This window comes from Odontomachus brunneus, unplaced genomic scaffold, assembly GCF_010583005.1.
Source record: "Odontomachus brunneus isolate Ranch 3 - 2012 unplaced genomic scaffold, Obru_v1 Obru_scaffold_029, whole genome shotgun sequence".
Classification (NCBI taxonomy): Eukaryota; Metazoa; Arthropoda; class Insecta; order Hymenoptera; family Formicidae; genus Odontomachus; species Odontomachus brunneus.
Window position 1 is genome coordinate 2,222,548 of NW_022639479.1, and position 20,342 is coordinate 2,242,889.

Here is a 20,342-nt window from a genome sequence, read left to right on the forward strand (position 1 = left end):
CTGAGTTCCCACTGAGCGCGTCACGCATCGCGTCGTCTGCGCGTTACAAGTTAACCAATTAAATCGTTCCATTGGAACAAGTGCGTCGTGCGTCACGCGTCGCGTCACTGAAATGAGGATTCTGATTGATCAATTTTCTTATGCGTGTGGCATAATGCGTTAAGGCATTATGCCTTTATGCAAGAGTGTGTGCTTCCCGCTTTACGCTTGCAACACGCGAGCGTCATTCTATTTTTGTGTTCATTGGACATTAAACAAAGATAGAATGACGCCCACGTTGTTGGAGCGTAAAGCTGATATTACATGTGTCGTACGACAAGCTTTTCGGATACGTTTATTGGTTAACGAACAGAGAACCTAGAAATACTCTATTCGCCAACTAATAAAGGTATCCGAAAAGCTTGTCATACGACACATGTAATATCAGCCTAAAGTGGAACGCACTCTATGTACCTGGTAAGAAAATGTGATAGGTCCTCTGCTCATTACCCAATTTGAGCAATCGTAACTATATGGTTTACTTCATGAGAAATTACTGAAATATTATATATATATATATATATATATATATATATATATATATATAGTATTATTTAACCATTACATCTAACTACAAAGATAGTATTTCATCGATAAAAGAAATAAACTGTATTACTTGTATAGATTCCATTCATGTAGTTTAGGTTTACGAAAAATATTTATCTGGGGTAAGCAGCTTTTTTATACCATAGAAAAGCTGCGCAACGACGTCTACCGATCCGATAATTGTCGGTAAGCGTGTACTGAATAGTACCCCTGTTCTTAACAATGGATGCTTTCCAATTGCTTAACCATCTTGACACACACATACACAAAACCAATTTATTGGTCACATATTATCTAAAATATCTTGTAAGATAATATGCAACCAATAAACTGGTTTTGTGTAACACAATGTACGCAACTGGAAAGCACCCAATGGCTTGGGATGCTTCCGAAATATCCAGAGTTGGGTCGAGTTGAGTTAGTTCCACTATAAGCTCGTATCAGACTACCGACTGCACAGGCTGACTCGACTGCTGACTATGACTGCCGATTCTCAATGGACCAATCACAGTGAGACGCCGAGTCAGCGCCTCACTGTGATTGGTCCATTCATAGTCGGCAGTCGGGTCGACCTGTGCAGTCGGTAGTCTGATATGGGCTATAGTGGAACTAACTCAACTTGACCCAAACTTGGACATTTCGGAAGCACTCTTAGTTTACATCGTGCATACGCGTGCTAAATATCTAATAGTAACTTTCTATTAGATAATCTTAATATCGACGATATATATAAACAACGGTATATTAAGCTGGTATAATACTCAACAAAACTGTATTGATTGAATGCGTCGCCATTGATATGCATTGTCAATATTAAGATTATCTAATAGAAAGTTACTCTATTTAGTACGCGTATCAAGTACACGATGGTTGCTTTCGTCAGTATCATCCTATCTTTGTTACTCACTAAATGTGAAACAAAGATAGAATGATGTTTGTATCGACTTGTGTCTCTTGTTGGAAAGCAACCGATGTAAACCAAGCCATTACTCGATTAAGGCCCGTATTCTGAGTTCTCTTTTAATGATAAATGAGCTTCCAAAAGAGGCTTAGGAGCCATCTGATTAGCTGAGAAGCTACATTTAAAGCACTTTTATCGGTAAAAGAGGATTCAGCATATGGACCTAAGAATTCCATCGTTAATTATGATCATGTTATAATATTTATTTAGTCTCTTCGATATATTCTGTGGAAATAATTCCAAATTATTCTCCAAAAAAATCACAGATCTCGTTCGAACAAGTTCGAACACATTTGTACGCCACAGCGGTTAAACCGGAACTTTTATCGAGTCATTTGATTCGGAGCATAAAAATCGTTCCTGAATGTTAAATAGATATGACGTTTACGCGTGATTAATAGCGTTAGAAAGAAAACTTACTAATTACATTCTTCTTGGATTATTCTTGGACTTTAAAGATCATCGATTCTGATTGGTTAATTTGCTTACTGTTTATATTTTTCGGCCTTGGGAGGGACCCTGCAAATTTTTCACGTACTTAGCGAGTCGCATCTAGTTATTCGCATTTCGTGATCGATCAGTCCAGCACCCGAAGTAGGAGGATCGTCCATTACGTCAAGATTTGAAAATTTAAACGTTCGTAAGGGGTTTGGTGCGGTGATTTGTGTTAACAGTGACGAGCGTGCGGTAACAATTAACGAGAACACTTATCACCGACGTAATACATGCTGTCGAAAAATCGCTGCCGATCGAAGGGTCGTGACAGCAATTACGATAACGCTAATTATTTATTTCCTTATCGTATCGCACATGTTAGTAATTGGAAACGTAATTCGAAATTGATAGATTTATATAAATTTTTCGTTCGTTTGTGAGAACAAATTCGTGCAACATGGCGACTGAAAACAGGTATCGTTCTCTCTTCACTCTCACAACACCGAGCTCGCGGCGTTTCCCACGTACGTGTTCGAGCTGTTCTCATTACCTGAGATATAAATTTCTTATAATTATACGAAGAAAGAAAATATCCGAAATCTCTCTCTTCTATTCTCTCCTTTATATCTCTCCTTCTACATGCAGCAGGTTGATTACTTGAATAAGCAGTTTCCGATAAGCATACTATATGTTTATGTTTGATCGAGACAGTTTTGTAGTTGTAAGTGTCGCTAAAATCAGTTTTTGATTGTATTCTTTTAAAGCACAACCGATAAAATCATATAAAAATTATTTTGTGAGTGTATAGTGTACCTATTCTTAAGTTTGTGTTTATAAAATTTGTTAAATTTTTTGAGATATGTAGATGTATTATTGTATCAATTGGACAAAGTTCTGAAGAAATATTTTCTTTGATTTTTATGGAATTTAATAAAAATGACCCAAATAACCACAAGTGTAGATAGAAAAACTTTTGGAACAAGTGAAATTTAATCGAGATAATGCTAATATGATGATTTATCATTCTCAACAGTCAAGGATGATATTTCATTTCTAAGTGTGTTTATCTATGTCACTGACCTCTACAATTATATTTAATATAAACATAGCATATAGTATACACATTGCGTACATATTAAATTGTTTTTATTTTATATTTAAATTGAAGGAAAATCTTTTTCAGGGAACTTTATCCATAATATTTTTAATTATATCACTTTTTGTAATTGTTTATTTATATTATGTGTGATGTTTTGTTTGTCTGTGTAATATTCTGTTTATCTGTGTATATAAGAAAAATAATATATATGTTATGTATATTATGAAATATGTGTTTTCATAGAATTATTTCTAAAACTGTTTCCTCTTTCTTTTCAGAAGACTGTGATATAACTAGACTGATAAAAGTAGTAAATCGTAGCTTATATACCTATATGATCAACACTGAGAATAAAGACACATTTAATTGTACACACACACACACACATATAACAAACATTTAAAAGTTAATCTTTAGAAACATATATTTTGCAGGCAAAGTCATATATATGTAGTTAATCTAAGTAATAAAGTTAATATAATTGCATCAAGATTAAAAAATCTGGAAATAGCAAATTAAAAATATACGGGCTATTTTTTGTTCATGCCTCGTACATATATATACATACACATATTTATAAAATTCTATGACAAAAGATAGACATCGTAAATATAGTGTCACATTGCTTCCCTGAGGGCCCAATTGTTTTGTTATTATATAGTCTATTATCGTTAATGGGATTGTTATACAATTGTTAAATTCTAGATTAACATAGTAGATCCTCAAAGGACACAGCATATATCTTGCAAAACTATATATAAAGAGAGAAGAAGAGAGACAAAAAAAGATAAAAATAACCAAAAAAAGTTAAAACAAAAACGAAGAAAATTTTAAAAAAGAAAAAACAAGACAAAGCAAGAAGCTTGAAGCTTTTTTCTAAGTATATATACAAAATAAATAAAATATTAATTATTGGAAAATACCGGTTTCTAAAAATAATTTTGAGGAACATTTAGATTGATACGCTGCTACGTTAATAATTAAACAAATAATTCGTGTCCTTCCAAGAAACAAGTCTTGTAATATCCTGTACACTTGTCTGTGGCTATGCACCATACTACTTTCTCATCACAAATGATGGCACAGATGATGAATGGACAACAGACTAGTGGACCATGCCCACCATCTCAAACTCATGCCATGCATTTCAATAATACAATGAATACAAATACATTGTACCAAACCAATTACACCCAATACAACCCGAATGTTTATGGACACGGTAGGCGTCGTACGATGCAGGTATACGTTAAAAAATCTCTTAGATCTATTTTAAATAACATAGAGTAATATTATATATCTATGCTTATTTGTTAAATATCTTTATACTTCTTGAGCATATGCGTATATATTTATATGATAAAAAACGTGTTGCAATTAATGGTAAGTCATAAATATAATAAGCATATTTAAAAAAAACTCATTTTTACATTATATAGCTACAGATTTAAAAGATTAATTATTATTTAATTTATTTGTATCAATATGCAAATATTGATACAAATAAATATTTTGTAAATAAGTATTTTGTGATATCTAAAAATTTAACTTATACATGTAAATTAGTATTGAGATTAGATTAATCATTTAAATTTTTTATCGTATTTATACTATTATGTTCAAATTACATAGATAGATATATATATATATTATATTATATTATATTTTTTATATTCATATATTTTGTCTTTCTATTGAAATATATAAATTATGTATTTACAGACAGGATTAAGGTCATTGGATTTGTTACGACAATTAGGAGTTGACATATCATCATTACGGTACATGGACTATGCACAATTAAACAATAATTTATTTTCTGCTAATTGGTCGAAAAGAATGAACGCGTTTGCGGATGTACCAGTTTTAAATGTACCTCAACAATATACCAAGCCTTTAAATAGCAATATAACAAAGAAACCAAACTGGTTCAATAAAGAAAGGCCATACAGTGGAACATTCACAAAAAATGAATCATATAATAATAGTGGGATTAGTCCTTGTCCACCAACACCAAAGAAATATTACAACAATTTAACAAAGGTATCCGATGTTACTGGTTTGTCAGGGAGGCCAGAGATAAAGTAAGTATTGTGTACTTCCAGAGTTATCCTATTTTATCTTTTTTAAATATATATTTCTATTCGAAAAATACTACGTTAAATATATATTATTAATGAAAATTAATTCCTTTTTTATTTAGTAAACATTTAGCAATCAGATCAAGAGAAATATCTTTAGAATCTTTTTTGGGGTATATACAAGAATATTGTTATACTCAGAATATCTGTCCACCAATTTCATTTCAAACATGTAGAACATGTATGAGAAAACATGGTAAGTTTATTTCTCACTTGATAATCATTTTTATACTTATGATAGGCTATGTAAGTATAGATAGATATATAACAATATATGAGAGGTGATTTATTACCAATTAAACAATTTATTTTCAGAGAAAGGTGGTTTCCCAGCATTAGGTCGTATATTTCACAAAGGCTTCATAGATCCTGATAGATATCTTACTGAATCTCGCTTGATGGAAATAACTTCTGTGCCAGGCAATTTTGTCATTGAATCGATAAAACGGGACGACCTATCACGACAAATTTGGTCGATGTTTATATCAAATCAGCAGACAGAATCTACTTATAGAAATAAGATAATGCTATGGAAAAATCTTCAACGTCATATCAGGGTAAGATATAACGTTACAATTAGTAGGTAAATAAAATGTCGCTAAAACAATTTAGAAATAGAGAATCTAAGAAATATCATATTAAACAATTTATTAATAATATATATATTTAAGAAAGTGATATCTTTTCTTATTTTGTAGAAATCATATAGAAGATACGACTTGATTATGATAGGTTCAACAATGAATGGATTTGGTCTTGAAAGTAGTGATGTCGACATGTGCCTTTTAGTTAGGCATGAAAAAGTGGATAATAGGGATACGGCCCTCTTACACTTAAACCAAACATTAAGATGCCTGCAGAGATATAGTACATGCAATTCACAAATTTTGAACCTTTTATGCAAAACCTACACTTATAAAATAAATTATATCTTAATGACTTTTTTATTTTTTGTTCTAGAGTCGGTAGAAAATCTGGAAATTATACAAGCAAAAGTGCCAATCATAAATTTTCACGATTCAAGACAAAATTTAAATGTCGATATAAATTGTAACAGCAGTGTCGCCATTGTGAACACACATTTATTATATTGTTATTCAAGAAGTAAGTTTTTTAAATATATAACATGTAATCAACATAACGTTCAACTTATTTTACAATCATGATCATAAATATTTTTTAGTTGATTGGAGGGTAAAACCGTTGGTGCTAATTGTGAAATTGTGGGCTCAGTTTCATAAAATCAATAGTGCAAGGAATAATACATTGTCCAGTTATTCTTTGGCTCTCATGGTCATAAGCTTCTTACAGTGTATGTATGCAATAATAATGTTTAGTTTTTCGGCTCCAATTCTGAGAATATCGATGTTGCTATTTTATAGGTGGCGTCAACCCTCCAATTCTGCCGAACTTACAATATCATACAAGCCACTTTCGAAGTTTTTATCACGAAGATATTCAGCCCATTATTGAGGATATTCATAAAAAAGATCTAGGACCAATATACGTTGATTCTTCGTTTTATCCTAGCAAAAATACACAATCTCTCGGAGAATTGCTTCATGAGTTCTTTAAATATTATCTAAGTTTTGAGTGAGTGATTTCAAATACAAACGATATGGGATACTTTTGAATCACATACACATTTCAACAAATAATACATAATTTTCATGTCGTTAAATCAGATTTGAACACCATGCGGTATCTATAGAGGCGGGATATAAAATAAAGAAAGAAACTTGTCGTTCGGCAACCTACCCCAATAACAACCGTGGTCATTGGAAATATATAGGTATCGAAGGTAAAATTACAAAATATTCCTTTTATATGTATGAGTTTCGAAAACACACTGCTTGTTACATATGATATTTATTATAATCATTATGATATTATAGAACCATTTGACCGCACCAATACAGCGAAAGCTGTCTTTGACAAGAAGATATTCTACAGGATTCAATCCGTGATTGGTCAGTCGTACAAACGACTGGCTGATAGTAATGATCTCAACAGTTTATTTATTGAGATACCAGAAGATCAATGTCCATCATCTGAATTACATGAATTTGATGTACACGCCATCTAAATACTTCGTGTCTAGTATCATCTAGATCGGCATAAAAAAGCGTAATCATCAACTAGAACGTAAATAATACTTAAAAGTGCTCTATTTTTGATGATTCTCAAGGATTCGATTGGATCAGAAATAGCAGGGATCAGGGATGTTGTTGGCTTAAAGGTCTGTGGATATAGCTGGATAAAGAGAAGCGGAATAAGGTTGTTTAGATTTCTTTTTACACGATGTGTTTAGCATATCTTGCAATATAACAACTTTTTGAACAATTGATAAAAATTGTGAGAGGTAGAACAGAATGATAATTTATTCTGTGTTTCATTTTTGAATGTAATTTATATTCTTTGGTTTTGTAATTGTTTGTGAAGAATTTCAGAGCTATTATTGACTTTATACCACCTGGAAAGAAGACAGAATGATTTCTGCGTTGACTTAACGCAGTTTAGATATGAGCTTATGTCTGATATTTCTCTTTTCTCTGAAAGAATACTAATTGTATAAAAAAGCAAGTATTATTTGGTTCTAATTATTTTGTGGCGTGTATATTTTATTATGTAATCTATAGTTCAAAAAAATTTCTATTGAGAGAATATGTTGTTAGAGAATAACATTACATAACAGTATACAAGTGGAGTTGCGTAACTTATTATAGAAAAATATAAATTCAGTCAAAATTTGTATCAAAATTAAATCGGTCCTTTCGAATACTTTTCAATATTAAATATATATTTGAGATCAAAATGCACATATAAATATATGCATATATACGATTAACTTATTTGGCTTTCGAATATATTTATTTTTTTATTTTAAATAATATTTTCTATCTTTTCTTGGTTTATAATATTATATAAAAGATACTATTAGAAATTTATATATTTCCCATATAAAATGAGTTTCTTTTCCTAAGAATAGCAATTATAAAAAATAAATGCTGTTTTTTCATAGATAATGCTACTTTAAAATATTATTTTAACATTAGGCGCATAGTACTAATTAATATATAGTCATTAACGTAAAAGCAAACCGCAATTTTTTCCGAATGGCAGAAATCGTCGTATCTGTGGAAAATGCTATATACGATGTTAATTCTGAAATTCTTCCACAACAAGCAATCTAAAAATTAAAGAACATTAAAATAATTCAACATTTAAATGATGAAAAGCACACTTATATCACAAAACAAACTTAGACAGTTGTATTTAACTTGGTTCTATTCTTCTAAATCGTTTTTAGACCAGCGGAAATTAAGTTGTCAGCATTTAAGAAAATATGAAGTTATTGTTTAGTGATTTTAGTTACTTTAATCTGATTCAAAATTATTTCAATGTGTTTGTCTTAATGTTTATTGTGTACATATATATATGTTATTATTTTGTGCAACAATCACACACACACACACACACACACACACATACACACACACACGCGCGCGCAATTAATTAACGAATATAGAATATATTACTATTTTGTTAAAATTATATATATTAACATATTCTCAATCAAAGGTCTGAACTATAGAGGTTGCATAGAATCTATACGTTATAAAATATTAAAATAATATCCTAGTTAACAGAATCATAAAAAAGGAGAAAGCAATACTTTTTTTTTTTGTATAATTACATAAGAAATAGCGGACGTAAACTCTGCTTTGTATCGAAACTCTGTTAATGAACTGTAAAAACTATTTGTCTTCTTTCAGGGTATTGTACAGTCAATGATAATGTTGAAATCCTACGAAAAACTAGTCTAAAATTACAGGTTATCAGTTAAATTAAAAGATAAAACGAAGGACGTGTTACTATTCTATTTCTTGTAATTATTATAAATTGTTCGAAAAAAATAGCTGAATGCCTTAATATACCAGGCATATGACAAGATGTTTAGAACAGACTTATTCCACTTCCTTCTGTTTTTCAAAATCATTAAATCATTAAGCGATATCTTGGCATTTTCTTAAATGTTGACGATTTATATTCTGCTGGTCTAAAACGATTTAGAAGGATGGGACGAAGTGCAATCAAATTGTTTAGACTGCCTTGCAATATTATTGCAATATTATTTTGATTTTAATATGTAAGTTATGTAAGTTTAATTTAGTATTTCTATTTTTCTTTCTAATCTTTTGCTTTTTATGGAAAAATTTCAGAATTTGTTTCAATTGTATAGCATTTTTGAAAAAAAACCACAGGATGGTTTCTGTCGTTCGGAAAAAAACATCAGAGCGCTTTTAATTATTATTTACATTCTAGTTAATGAACATCAATGCGAATCTCGCGATTAGTGTTATGCGTCTAACATTAAAATAATACTGTAGAATAGTAGCATTATCTATGAAAAAAAAAGAAATAAGATAATAAAATTTATTTTCTTCTATATATATATATATATATATATATATATATATATATATGTTATTTAAAAAAGGAACGAGTGTAAGTTCACATGGAAAATATATAAATTTTTGGTATTATTTTTTGCATATTAAAAACTAAATATTAAAAACCAAACAAAAAAATGTTTATTAAAATCAAAATCTAAATATTAATAATATTTTGATCTGAAATATATATAATATGGTAAGGCTGTGTTTCTTTGAAAATAATTTCATATGTGATTATAAAATTCGCGAATATAAAATATACTTGTGCCTTGAATAATCTATTTATTTGAATTGTTACTATTTTAGTTATGTATGAAACTGTACACATACTATTCAGTCTCATTCTTTTGCTTCTAATTCTTTTCCTTCAAAAACATATACGATTCTGTGATGGTACCTCTGGTGATGTTAAATTCACATATATGAAAAATGAAATGTTGTGTGTTTGTAATATGTACAATTTAATTATAGTAACAACGTAATAACTATACTTAATTATTATAGTCATAGTAATTATTGTAGTAATTACATTAACTTTAGTTTCTTGTACACAAAGTATGAATTATAGACAAAACAAATTAAATGTTACCATTTTGATTACATTATTAATCTACATTACAATATTCCATAAATGTATAGCTTTTACGTAATTGGCTCCGAATTTTCCAATTGAAAAGAACCGATTTAATTCTGACATAATGTTTAACTTAATCTATATCATTCTATAATATGTTATATATCTCTAGCATGTATCACTTTGTATATAGAAATGCTGTTCTTCATTATATATTTATAAAAGCAAAAAAAAGAATGAGACTAGTGAGAACGATTAAAGAATTCGAATGAATCATGTTAAATTCTAGGCGTCAAATTCATCATGTAAATAATTAAGATGAGTATCACTAAGTAACTATTATAAGCAGGTAACTTAGATAAGTATCATTTAAATAATTGTGCAATTCTGCAGTTCTGTGAAAAGTTAGTTTAAATGTATGATCTCATAAATCTATAGAATTTGTAATCCTAATTTTCTTATTAAATAAATAAAACGTTTATATGAAATGTTATATGCGTATAATGTACATTACTGTATGCATCTTTGTTTCAATGGGGGAAGCAATAACAAAACATTTCGTTTTCAAATCAAATTTATTTTTCCATAAGAGAGAGAGACCTCACAATAAATTTTATTATTATAATCTGCAGTTAGCGGTGCGCTGTTGGTCGAAGAGAAAAAATAAAGTAATTTAGTATTGCATAACGCAAGTTACTTTTTCTTAATTTATTACGATATATAATTAATCGATTATCACCGCCACAGAAGTCAGTACAGAGCGTAGAATTAGTAAGCAGAAACACAAGAAAAAAAAAACAGAAAAATTTACTAATAAAAATACCTATAAAGAATATTTGATTTAGTTGATGCGACGATTAAAATATTTGCTAATGCAAATCAGTTGTCTTTTTTACTCCAATAATAGACTGAGCGTATCCGTGAATAACGACTTTGCACGTGTGTGCGCGCGAATGCGTATATAGATTATATTTTACATATATCCCAATATTTTTACGCCGAGAAATACATACTTGTTTCACAGAAAATCTATTAGCGCATATCTTCTAAACTTCGCACATGCTTAATTCATATTTGCATATGTATATAAAATCGTTATTCACGAATGCAACCCGCATAATATTGCCGTTACGGATAATAGCATTATCCGGAAAAAAAAGAAATACAGGTGGGAAAAAATACACGCAATGATCTAGTCACATGTGATTTGTCATATCCACTATATCCAAAAAAAGCATAAATGTAAAATTTTCATTTTCGAATTTAATCATCTTACATATACAAAAGAACGATATTCTTTGAATAATACGTCCTGGAACAATTTCCGTAGCATCTTTCTTAAGAACATCGAGCCTGCTACAGCTCTCGTAAAAATGTCTCTACTGGAAGAAAATAATTTCTTTTCTTTTCTTACGCCCTGCCGACCTCTGCGGTAAATAAGCAGTAGATGTAACATAAAAGAAATCTAACAATAATAAACATGATCAATATAATTAAATTTTACGCGGCCGGCCGAGCACGCCGGCCAGCCCTCCGACGAAGGATGTCCATCCTTCGCGATGATGCTGAAGTATTGGCCTCATACTGTCTGACGACGGTTGGCTTTCTTCGACAATGTTCCGTCGGAGAATTTGATATCGACCCTCCGTGCGACGTGCGCCCACGTATTCAAGCGGCAAGTTCGTAGTACGGTGATGGTACCTTTAGTTTGGCTCTCAACTCTAGATGGTAATCCGGATTAAGAGAGAGAGAGAGAGGAATCACGTGTTATCGAGGGACTTGTTCGCCTCGGTTTGCAGACAACCAAATATTACATTTAGCTTGTTTCCTTTTTTTCTCGTTTCGTTCCTATTTGTTAACGCCGTTGGCGAAGTGGGAGGAGCACGTAGTTCTGATGCTATCGTGGCCCGATCTTCCGTAGCTCATAGACCGCTGTAAAGATCTTCCACGAGTGTCTTTCGTATCGTAGATATGTCCGATATGTATTATGTCGTCATTACTGATGCTACGTTGGCACACTTTGTCGAATTCGGTCGAGTCATGAAGCGCGTTACACGTCTCATTTTTTTTTCTTGATTTTTCAACGCTTTTTTAAGTATTTTTATCTTTTCTTTTTTTCTTTTTAACTCTAGCGTCACTCGATCCCCGCGATAAAACGGTCCGTTCACGGTAAGCGCGTGGTCACAGTGATTGGTGGTAGTTGTTTGTCGTCTTTCCGCCTCTCTGTGTGTCATGTACGTGTACGTGTATCGCGTGCGCGTATGAGTTGTGTGTGACGTCTTCGTCCAGTCCTTAGTAGTTGCACCCGTTACAGCCAGTACAGATGGGCGAACCTTGCCATCTGCGCCGTTCACGATGGAATGTCCTCGAACGGCGAATTGGTCCTTATTACGGAATCCATCGTTCTCCTCTTTCGTCCCCCTTTTATCTCACGCCGACGACTGCAATGTATTGCATATACCGTACTCGATCGCCGAGCCGTTTTACCGTTTTGCGCAGTTAGTGATTTGTAGTTGTTGGTCGAAGAAGAATTGGTCGAACGAGCCCTCAGTCGCTCCCGCGACGCTGCATGGCAATTGCGTTGCTCAGCCGTACAGTCTCGGCTCAATAAGGCTGGGAGAACTGTCCCCCGGCCTGCGACTGTCCGGATTGGTAGAAACCGCTACGGTCGCCTTGATAAGTCGAGTCCTGCGACAGCAGACCATCCATCTGCGATTGGAACTCACCCACGGCAAACGAATCCTGTGAGAGTTCTGCTTGACTCAGACCAGGCTGCGAAAGACTGAAACCTGGTTGCGACATGCCCTGCGTCGTACCCTGGGTAAGCGGCAGACCTGGTTGGCTATACGGTTGTGTATTCTGTTCGGTTTGACTCAGCTTGCCCATACGTGGACCCGATTTGTTCCTGGTGGTACTGGTGACGCCGCGACGGTTACGTTGATTTTGCCGCGCCTGTACGGCCTGCTGATGCTGATTATAAAAACGTGGCGGCACATGTGCCATGTTCATGAACATACCCACCGGCACAGGTACATTATTCATTGCTGCTTGCGCTCTTTCCGGACTGATGTAGCTGATGGTGTCGTGAGTCCTGCTGAAGATGTCGAGTGGCACATTTCTCTGGTAGTATGGGTTGTGATTCTGCGCACCGTTCACCTGACCGCTGCCTGAGCGATCATATACGGAGCCAGGGATCAACGCTTCTCGCGCATCATACATGGACGTGGACATAAAGTGAGAGCCCGGATTGGCCGCGTTCACGAGTTTCTTCGGTTTGGCGAACTGGATCATTGATTCCTTCAGATTGTTCAACGGACCCTCGACTAATACCTTTTGCTCTTTATAGAAATTAAGCAAGTGGTTCCAGAGTGCTTGCTTTGAAAGCACTTTAGGGTTGCCAACGATGATGATACCATATTTCGCGCGAGTCAGTGCTACGTTCAATCTCCTAGGGTCGTTCAAAAATCCGATGCCTTGATGCTCGTTGGATCGCACGCAAGACATTATGATGATATCCTTTTCACGTCCTTGAAAAGCATCCACGCTCGCTACTTCGATCTCTTGATACAGTTTCGAATGCAAAGAGCCTTGGTACTGCATGTGCTGCACCAGGAAAGCTCGTTGACCTTCGTACGGAGTGATAACTCCGATCTGCTCAGGTTTTACACCGCAACGTAGGAATCGGGTGGTTATTTTCTCCACGTTGGACGCCTCGGTGCGATTCAAGTAAGACGTGCCACTACCTGCTATCTCCTCTTGACCTTGAGTAACATAGAAGAACATTGGTTTGTCTTGCACGGGCCAAGGGAAGTCGATCTTCAATAACTTTCTTTCATCGGCGCATACGCCATTCTGCAAGGAGCCTTCGTAAAAGAAATTGGATGGGAATCGCGAGAGATCAGGATGCATACGGTACTGCACTTCTAGTCGGAAAGGCCTGATTCCAAGCACAACCAATCTCTCGAACAGCGACTGTGACAAACCCGCTCTAGCGGCTTTTTTGCACATTACTACTGGACCCAATTGACAGTGATCTCCGACGAGTATCAATTGCTTGGCTCCTAGAACGACTGGTACCATGCACTCCGGCTCGGTGGCCTGCATGCTTTCATCGATGAGGATCGAATGGAACTTTAATCTGTGTAATCTCGGGTCTCCGGCGCCGACACACGTACAGCAGATTACGTCGGCCGCCTCCAGAAGTTCCTTTTCTGCCGCTTTCTTCAAAAGTCTATAGCGTTTCTCGTCGACGCTTGACAACTCGCCCGTTTCATCTTTCAGCTGTTGCAACTTCTGCAGTTCGGTATTAGTTTCCATATTCTTGATTTGATTGTGCAGCGCGAGGAAACTGACTGGCGAATCAATAGCTTCTCGCGATTTCGCACACAATCGTACAACCTTCAGATTCGACTTGTGTATTTTCTCGGTCAATTGGTCGACCGCGGTGTTAGAGGGTGCGCATACAAGAACTGGACCACCGTTCTGCTTTACTAATTGGTAAACTATGGTAGCGCTCGTTACGGTCTTGCCGGTGCCAGGTGGTCCTTGGATCAAGGACAAAGGTCGTTGCACTGCGTGCTTTACGGCGTACACCTGAGATCTGTTTAAGTCGGGCAGATTCGGAGCGCTAAAATGTTTAGGGAGATGACAGCGAAACAAAACTTCTTCCACTTCGTGACCCAATAGCCGATGATATATATAAGCCGATACGGATGCGTCATCCACAGCAAACTTGCGCAACGCTGATTGCATTCTATAATAAGAGATAAAAATAAAAATATACTCTTATCACGATAATTGTAGATAGAGAGCAATATAGATATACTACAATTTTATATGACTATATACATTCTTACCGATCAAAACTTGTACTCTTCCAGATGAAATCAACAACAAAGTTACTGTTACATTCTGTCGGCGCTCCAGAATTGTTTTTAAGTTCAATCCCAACTTCTTCACCGTAATTGTCGGGGATTTTAATCACGTGTCCGATTCCGGACCAAGGTTTATGAAGTTCCCCAAGGTAACGAAGTCTCAACTCATCACCGTGCATCAATTTCATATCGCCATCTGTTTTAGCGAGCATAAAATACGCGATGGTCTTTTTATTTAATCCAACATCCCATCGTACCTCGATATTCTCTTGGGTCTGAGATTCTTTCAGCCGTTTGTCATAATCAGCCTCTAATTTTACAAGTGGACCAAAAATATTCTGATATTGATATCCGTCTTCATAACGCAATAAAACCTGCTGCGGCTCCTCGTCCACGCCAGGTTTTTCTAGATCTTGGAAAGTTGCGTCTACATTGTCCCGCCATAACTCCTCTAATTTGTTAATCTGCTGTGCGGAGATTTGTCTGGCTCTCAGCTGCTCCTGTTCGGACGGTATTTTCACCAGCCAGCATAAAAAACTACGATCTTCAATTAAAGGTTTCCATTGCTCCTGATCCCTGAGTATTATCAAAAGCAATTGGTTAATGTGTGCATATGTCATGGAATATACATATGCAGATCTTTTATTCATTGAATTATATCATGTATAAAGATAATTTGTTCTTACCAATTCATATCTTTCAGGGAACTCTGTGCTGCGCATGGCTGTCGACAAAGTAACACGACTACAGAATCAGCTTTGGCAGGAATAAAACCCAATACAAAAACATTTCTTGTAGCACAGTTATAACATTCCAACACTGTTTCTCCAAGAGGACCATCTCTGTAATATTATTAGCTTTCAGAACTGGTCATACATGCACATGTGTATATATATATATATATATATATATATATATATACATATATATATATATATATATATATATATATATATATGTAGAGTGAAGGTATAATAAAATTTTTCTGTCAATATTTTTGGAAATAGTCATGCGAAGTATCTTACTCTGTGTGTGTGTGTGTATTAGTGTGTGTGTATATATAATTTATAATATAAGAAACTTAATTAGAAAGAGTGCTTAATTGCTACTAACCTATACTTAATATGCAATTAATTTATATTAATATAACCTTTAACTTGTAATAAAAAGTTTAGGAACAAACATATTGAAAGGTGTGTATATATATATGTGTATATATATGTATATATGTATGTGTGTATATACATATACATATATATATATATAAAGTAACATTAAATTTCATATCAGGCAAGAATATTACCTGTGTAAAGTGACTTCCTTATGCTTAGCACGCACAAGATGATTGATAATGTGTGATCCTGAAGTATTACCACGTCCATTGCAAAACCATTTGCGGCAGATGTTGCACATGACCACACAGGAAGCTTCATGGATGCCACAGTATTTACAGGCATGTTCAGGCAAATCACGATTATAGTAAGCCTCTTCTTCTTCCTCTTCAAATTGTAATTCTGCAAGACTCTGAGCTGCTCCAGTAATTTTCAAATCCAATGATGAACTACCACTTGTTCCATTCACCTAAATAATAATAAAATATCCTAAGCTAGTACGCATAGGAATAATTTTATAAAACAAAATAATAATTAAATATATAAAATACATATAAAATAAAATATTAGTATTTAAAGATTTTTACATATAGATAGTAAGGTTACTTACTTGAGCAGCAAGAGCCAAATAAAAAATTTCATCGAGCAAAAAGTTAAATACATAATTGAAATTTTTTTGTTTTATTTCAAACATAAATAATCATTACAGTTTTCCTTGCTTTTCAATCTTTTTGAGATTTAAAATATAAGATCTCCTTAATGCTTTTAAAGCGCAAGAATAATTTTATAAGAATGGCACAGATACATTTAACCTCGAATTCGCAACTAGTCCGGAGGAGACATGAAACGGAATTCGGCGATCTTTCAGCGAGCTATCAAGGTCACGTCAGTGATCATTACATTCACTCGTCGGAAGTTTGATAGAGATCAGGAAAAAATGTTACATTAAAGCCGTTATAGAACGCGAGTAGTAATCGTCCGTATTATAACGAGCATCGTTAAGAAAAGGAGCATGATACGAGGTTAGGTGCATGCGACTACGTGGCTAAGAGAGACACTTCGGATCTTTTCCACGATATTTTCCATGCAATTGCGGTTGTTGCCGCATGAATATTTGCTAGTCCCAATACGCGTAATGTGCATCGGGACTTGTACACCAACCTGCACAGGCTGACTCGATTGCGTCTGTGTCGCGTCGTGCTGCGAGGCCTGAGTCTGGCTCGGTGATGGTAGAGTGAAGTCCGTGAAGTCGAATTCGCTGCCCTGAGTATCTGCACCGATCAGATCTGCCTCCTCGGTATCGAGGAACGTTAGGGTCTGGCTACTAGGCCCGTACGCGTCCACACTCATCTCGATACGGTCAGATCCGTCCTTCTTTGTCTGTCTACACCACTTTCGTTGTTCCTCTTGACGTCCCTGCCGGGAATAAAGTCAGCAGTCCGTGCGCTGCTTGTCGCGGCGCGTACGCACACGTTTCACCAATGTGACAACGCAGTCGTAGTGTTACGAATGAATGAATGAATGAACGGACGAATGAGCAAGTGAACGACACGAGCGCGTGATAACGAGCCGGTTTTAATGTACGGCCGAGCGAGGCTACAGACGAAGGACCGGTGATGAGACGAGCTACAACTGACCACCTCCACACCGTATCTCGACGACCTCGTACGCACGGGAAAACCGACACGAGTACACAAGATACCTCTGAAATTTCTCGCGAGAACGCTCGTCGTATGTTACGTCATCAGCTGATCGAGCCAGAGAAAGAGTACTGGAAACGGATGTTGCTCACATAGAATGGTTTTATGTTGGTAGACAGGAAATAAACTGTACACTAGTGACTTATAAATCATTATCCAATTGGCTGTACCATCGACTTATAGGAGTGCATTCAGTGCTGGGGTTCTGTAAGCCTAGTGGCACACAAAAAAAACTTAAGCAGTAAACGTAAGCAGTAAGTAAATTGACCAATCACAGTCATTGATTCTTCTTACGGTCCAAGAATCAACGACTGTGATTGGTTAATTTGCTTACTGCTTAAGTTTTTTTGTGTGCCACGGCCCTAAGTCCCTATCCACAATAGGTGTAGTAAGCTTTAAGCCTTCAGCCCGTATCAGACTACCGACTGCAAAGGCCGACCCGACTGCCGACTACGACTGCCGACTCTGAATGGATCAATCACAGTGAGGCGCAGAGTCGGCAGTCGTAGTCGGCAGTCGGGTCGGCCTTTGCAGTCGGTAGTCAGATACGGGCTTTAAGAAATTAACCAATCACAGTCAAATTTGAGGAGAATAATCGATTGCAATTGGTCAATTTCTTAAGGCTTAAAGCTTACTACACCTATTGTGGCTCGGGACTAAAGCCCGTATCAGAGTGCAAACCCATGCAGCGGAATAGCGGAGCGCGGAACGAGAGCGGAACCAATCACCTTCAATATCATCAATATTGGAGTCAAAATAAATATTTTTACCAAAAGAGCTGCAAAAAGATATCAAAATTCGAAAAAGGCCTTATTGTACATAATTACCCGAAAATGAATCAGGAATATTGAAATACTAGATAGTACACCGATCGTGCCTTCCACCGACGGTACTTCCACAGCAACGCTTGAGATCGATATTTCGGCCAAATATATGATTTTTTAATATTTAATTAAAATTATCTGCATGACTCACAAACCTTTTTAATGATACTTCATAACTCTTCATACGAAATACAAACGATACCATACCGAACCTTTGTTTAATTTATCTCCGGTCATTATTTTCGGCTAAATACATGGTCCAAAAAAGAATAATTAATTACAATAGAATGACTCGCAAATTTTTTCAATTGCACTTCAAAACTCTTCATACGAAATACAAACGATACCATACCGAACCTTTGTTTAATTTATCTCCGGTCATTATTTTCGGCTAAATACATGGTCCAAAAAAGAATAATTAATTACAATAGAATGACTCGCAAATTTTTTCAATTGCACTTCAAAACTCTTCATACGAAATACAAACGATACCATACCGAACCTTTGTTTAATTTATCTCCGGTCATTATTTTCGGCTAAATACATGGTCCAAAAAAGAATAATTAATTACAATAGAATGACTCGCAAATTTTTTCAATTGCACTTCAAAACTCTTCATACGAAATACAAACGATTTAAAAGAATAGTTTTCCAACCGGAGTTTTTTTCCGGTTAAGTACATACGAATCCGTTCCGCTATTTCTTTTTCCATCTGAACGCACCCTTAAGATAGTACTTAATAGCGTGTTTGACGGGTGGGACCCGATTGACCACGTTACGATTGGACACAGATTGTAATGATTGGTTAGACCTAGTAATTCATTAGATAATTCTTTTCATCGGTTGGTTGTGTTCAATCGTACTGTGGTCGATCGGGACGCTCCCGTGTTCGACTAGTCCTGGGTTAATTGAGAGTGATTAATGATGTCGTAAGTCTCTATTAGTCAATTATAAAGCTTATAAGTACTTGTTCGACCAATAAAACCCAGAATGGGTTAACCCAGAGCCAGTCAAACATGCTATAAGATGATCTTAAATATAAGATCAGACTATGAATACCGGCCCAAGGCCTTAGGACTTCATAGTCCGATCTTATTTCAAAACCGTCTTAAGTAATGTCTTAAGATGCGAATACGGCTCTGTGATTGGTTCATGACATCTTAATACAGTACTTAAGATGATCTTAAATATAATAGCGTGTTACTCACCCTGGGTTAATCACTCCGAGACCGATTAATAACGTAATAAGTCTCTACTAGCCAATCATAAAGCTTATAAGTACTTGTTCGACCAATAAACGTAGGCTGAATAACTCAGAGTGGATTAACCCAGAGCCAATCAAACATGTTATAAGATCGGACTATGAATACCGGCTATAGGCCGATCATATATTTAAGATCATCTTAAGTACTGTCTTAAGATGTCATGAACGAATCATAGGCCGATATTCATAGTCGGATCTTATATTTAAGAAGTAAGTTAGGCTTAAGTTTATCTTCAGATGATGTACAGGTTATTTCATTGGCTACGGAGTATCTAAAGATGAACTTTATAGCGAATTCGGTAGCTTGCACTAGTGC

At 35.1% G+C, this 20,342-nt stretch overlaps 2 protein-coding genes across 6 annotated transcripts; one reads left to right on the forward strand and one right to left on the reverse strand.

Moving 5' to 3' along the window:
• Nucleotides 1–2,115: 2,115 nt before the first annotated feature.
• Nucleotides 2,116–9,708, forward strand: LOC116843040 (poly(A) RNA polymerase gld-2 homolog A-like). Of its 4 annotated transcripts, none has more exons than XM_032813043.1 (11): nucleotides 2,116–2,455; nucleotides 3,359–4,322; nucleotides 4,803–5,164; nucleotides 5,284–5,417; nucleotides 5,537–5,778; nucleotides 5,920–6,088; nucleotides 6,182–6,325; nucleotides 6,405–6,533; nucleotides 6,604–6,814; nucleotides 6,907–7,022; nucleotides 7,117–7,307. In XM_032813043.1, the coding sequence occupies exons 2-11, from the start codon at nucleotides 4,128–4,130 to the stop codon at nucleotides 7,305–7,307; spliced, it is 1,893 nt and encodes a 630-aa protein (XP_032668934.1). In that variant the 5' UTR covers nucleotides 2,116–2,455; nucleotides 3,359–4,127. The 4 variants fall into 4 exon arrangements, with proteins under 4 accessions (XP_032668934.1, XP_032668935.1, XP_032668937.1 ...); XM_032813044.1 differs by having other exon boundaries at nucleotides 3,362–4,322; XM_032813046.1 differs by lacking the exon at nucleotides 2,116–2,455 and adding an exon at nucleotides 2,478–2,702.
• Nucleotides 9,709–10,808: 1,100 nt separating this feature from the next.
• LOC116843031 (regulator of nonsense transcripts 1) lies at nucleotides 10,809–18,045 on the reverse strand. 2 transcript variants are annotated; one of them, XM_032813033.1, is made up of 6 exons: nucleotides 17,941–18,045; nucleotides 17,400–17,654; nucleotides 16,430–16,707; nucleotides 15,813–15,968; nucleotides 15,109–15,702; nucleotides 10,809–15,005 (listed from the first exon to the last, which is right to left on the reverse strand). In XM_032813033.1, exons 2-6 carry the CDS (start codon nucleotides 17,586–17,588, stop codon nucleotides 12,857–12,859), a joined length of 3,366 nt encoding a protein of 1,121 aa, XP_032668924.1. In that variant the 5' UTR covers nucleotides 17,589–17,654; nucleotides 17,941–18,045; the 3' UTR covers nucleotides 10,809–12,856. The 2 variants fall into 2 exon arrangements, with proteins under 2 accessions (XP_032668924.1, XP_032668923.1); XM_032813032.1 differs by having other exon boundaries at nucleotides 17,400–18,004.
• Nucleotides 18,046–20,342: the final 2,297 nt, after the last annotated feature.

Excerpts from the sequence above, each read along its gene's own strand:
- LOC116843040 (XM_032813043.1), top strand. The coding sequence starts at position 4,128 with ATGCACCATACTACTTTCTCATCACAAATGATGGCACAGATGATGAAT. Across the intron at positions 6,089-6,181 it reads AAGATGCCTGCAGAGATATA|AGTCGGTAGAAAATCTGGAA; the intron begins GTACATGCAATT and ends TTTTTGTTCTAG. Across the intron at positions 7,023-7,116 it reads GAAATATATAGGTATCGAAG|AACCATTTGACCGCACCAAT; the intron begins GTAAAATTACAA and ends ATGATATTATAG.
- LOC116843031 (XM_032813033.1), bottom strand. The coding sequence starts at position 17,588 with ATGAGTGTGGACGCGTACGGGCCTAGTAGCCAGACCCTAACGTTCCTC. Across the intron at positions 15,969-16,429 it reads AAGGAAGTCACTTTACACAG|AGATGGTCCTCTTGGAGAAA; the intron begins GTAATATTCTTG and ends ATAATATTACAG. Across the intron at positions 15,703-15,812 it reads TCCCTGAAAGATATGAATTG|GGATCAGGAGCAATGGAAAC; the intron begins GTAAGAACAAAT and ends GATAATACTCAG.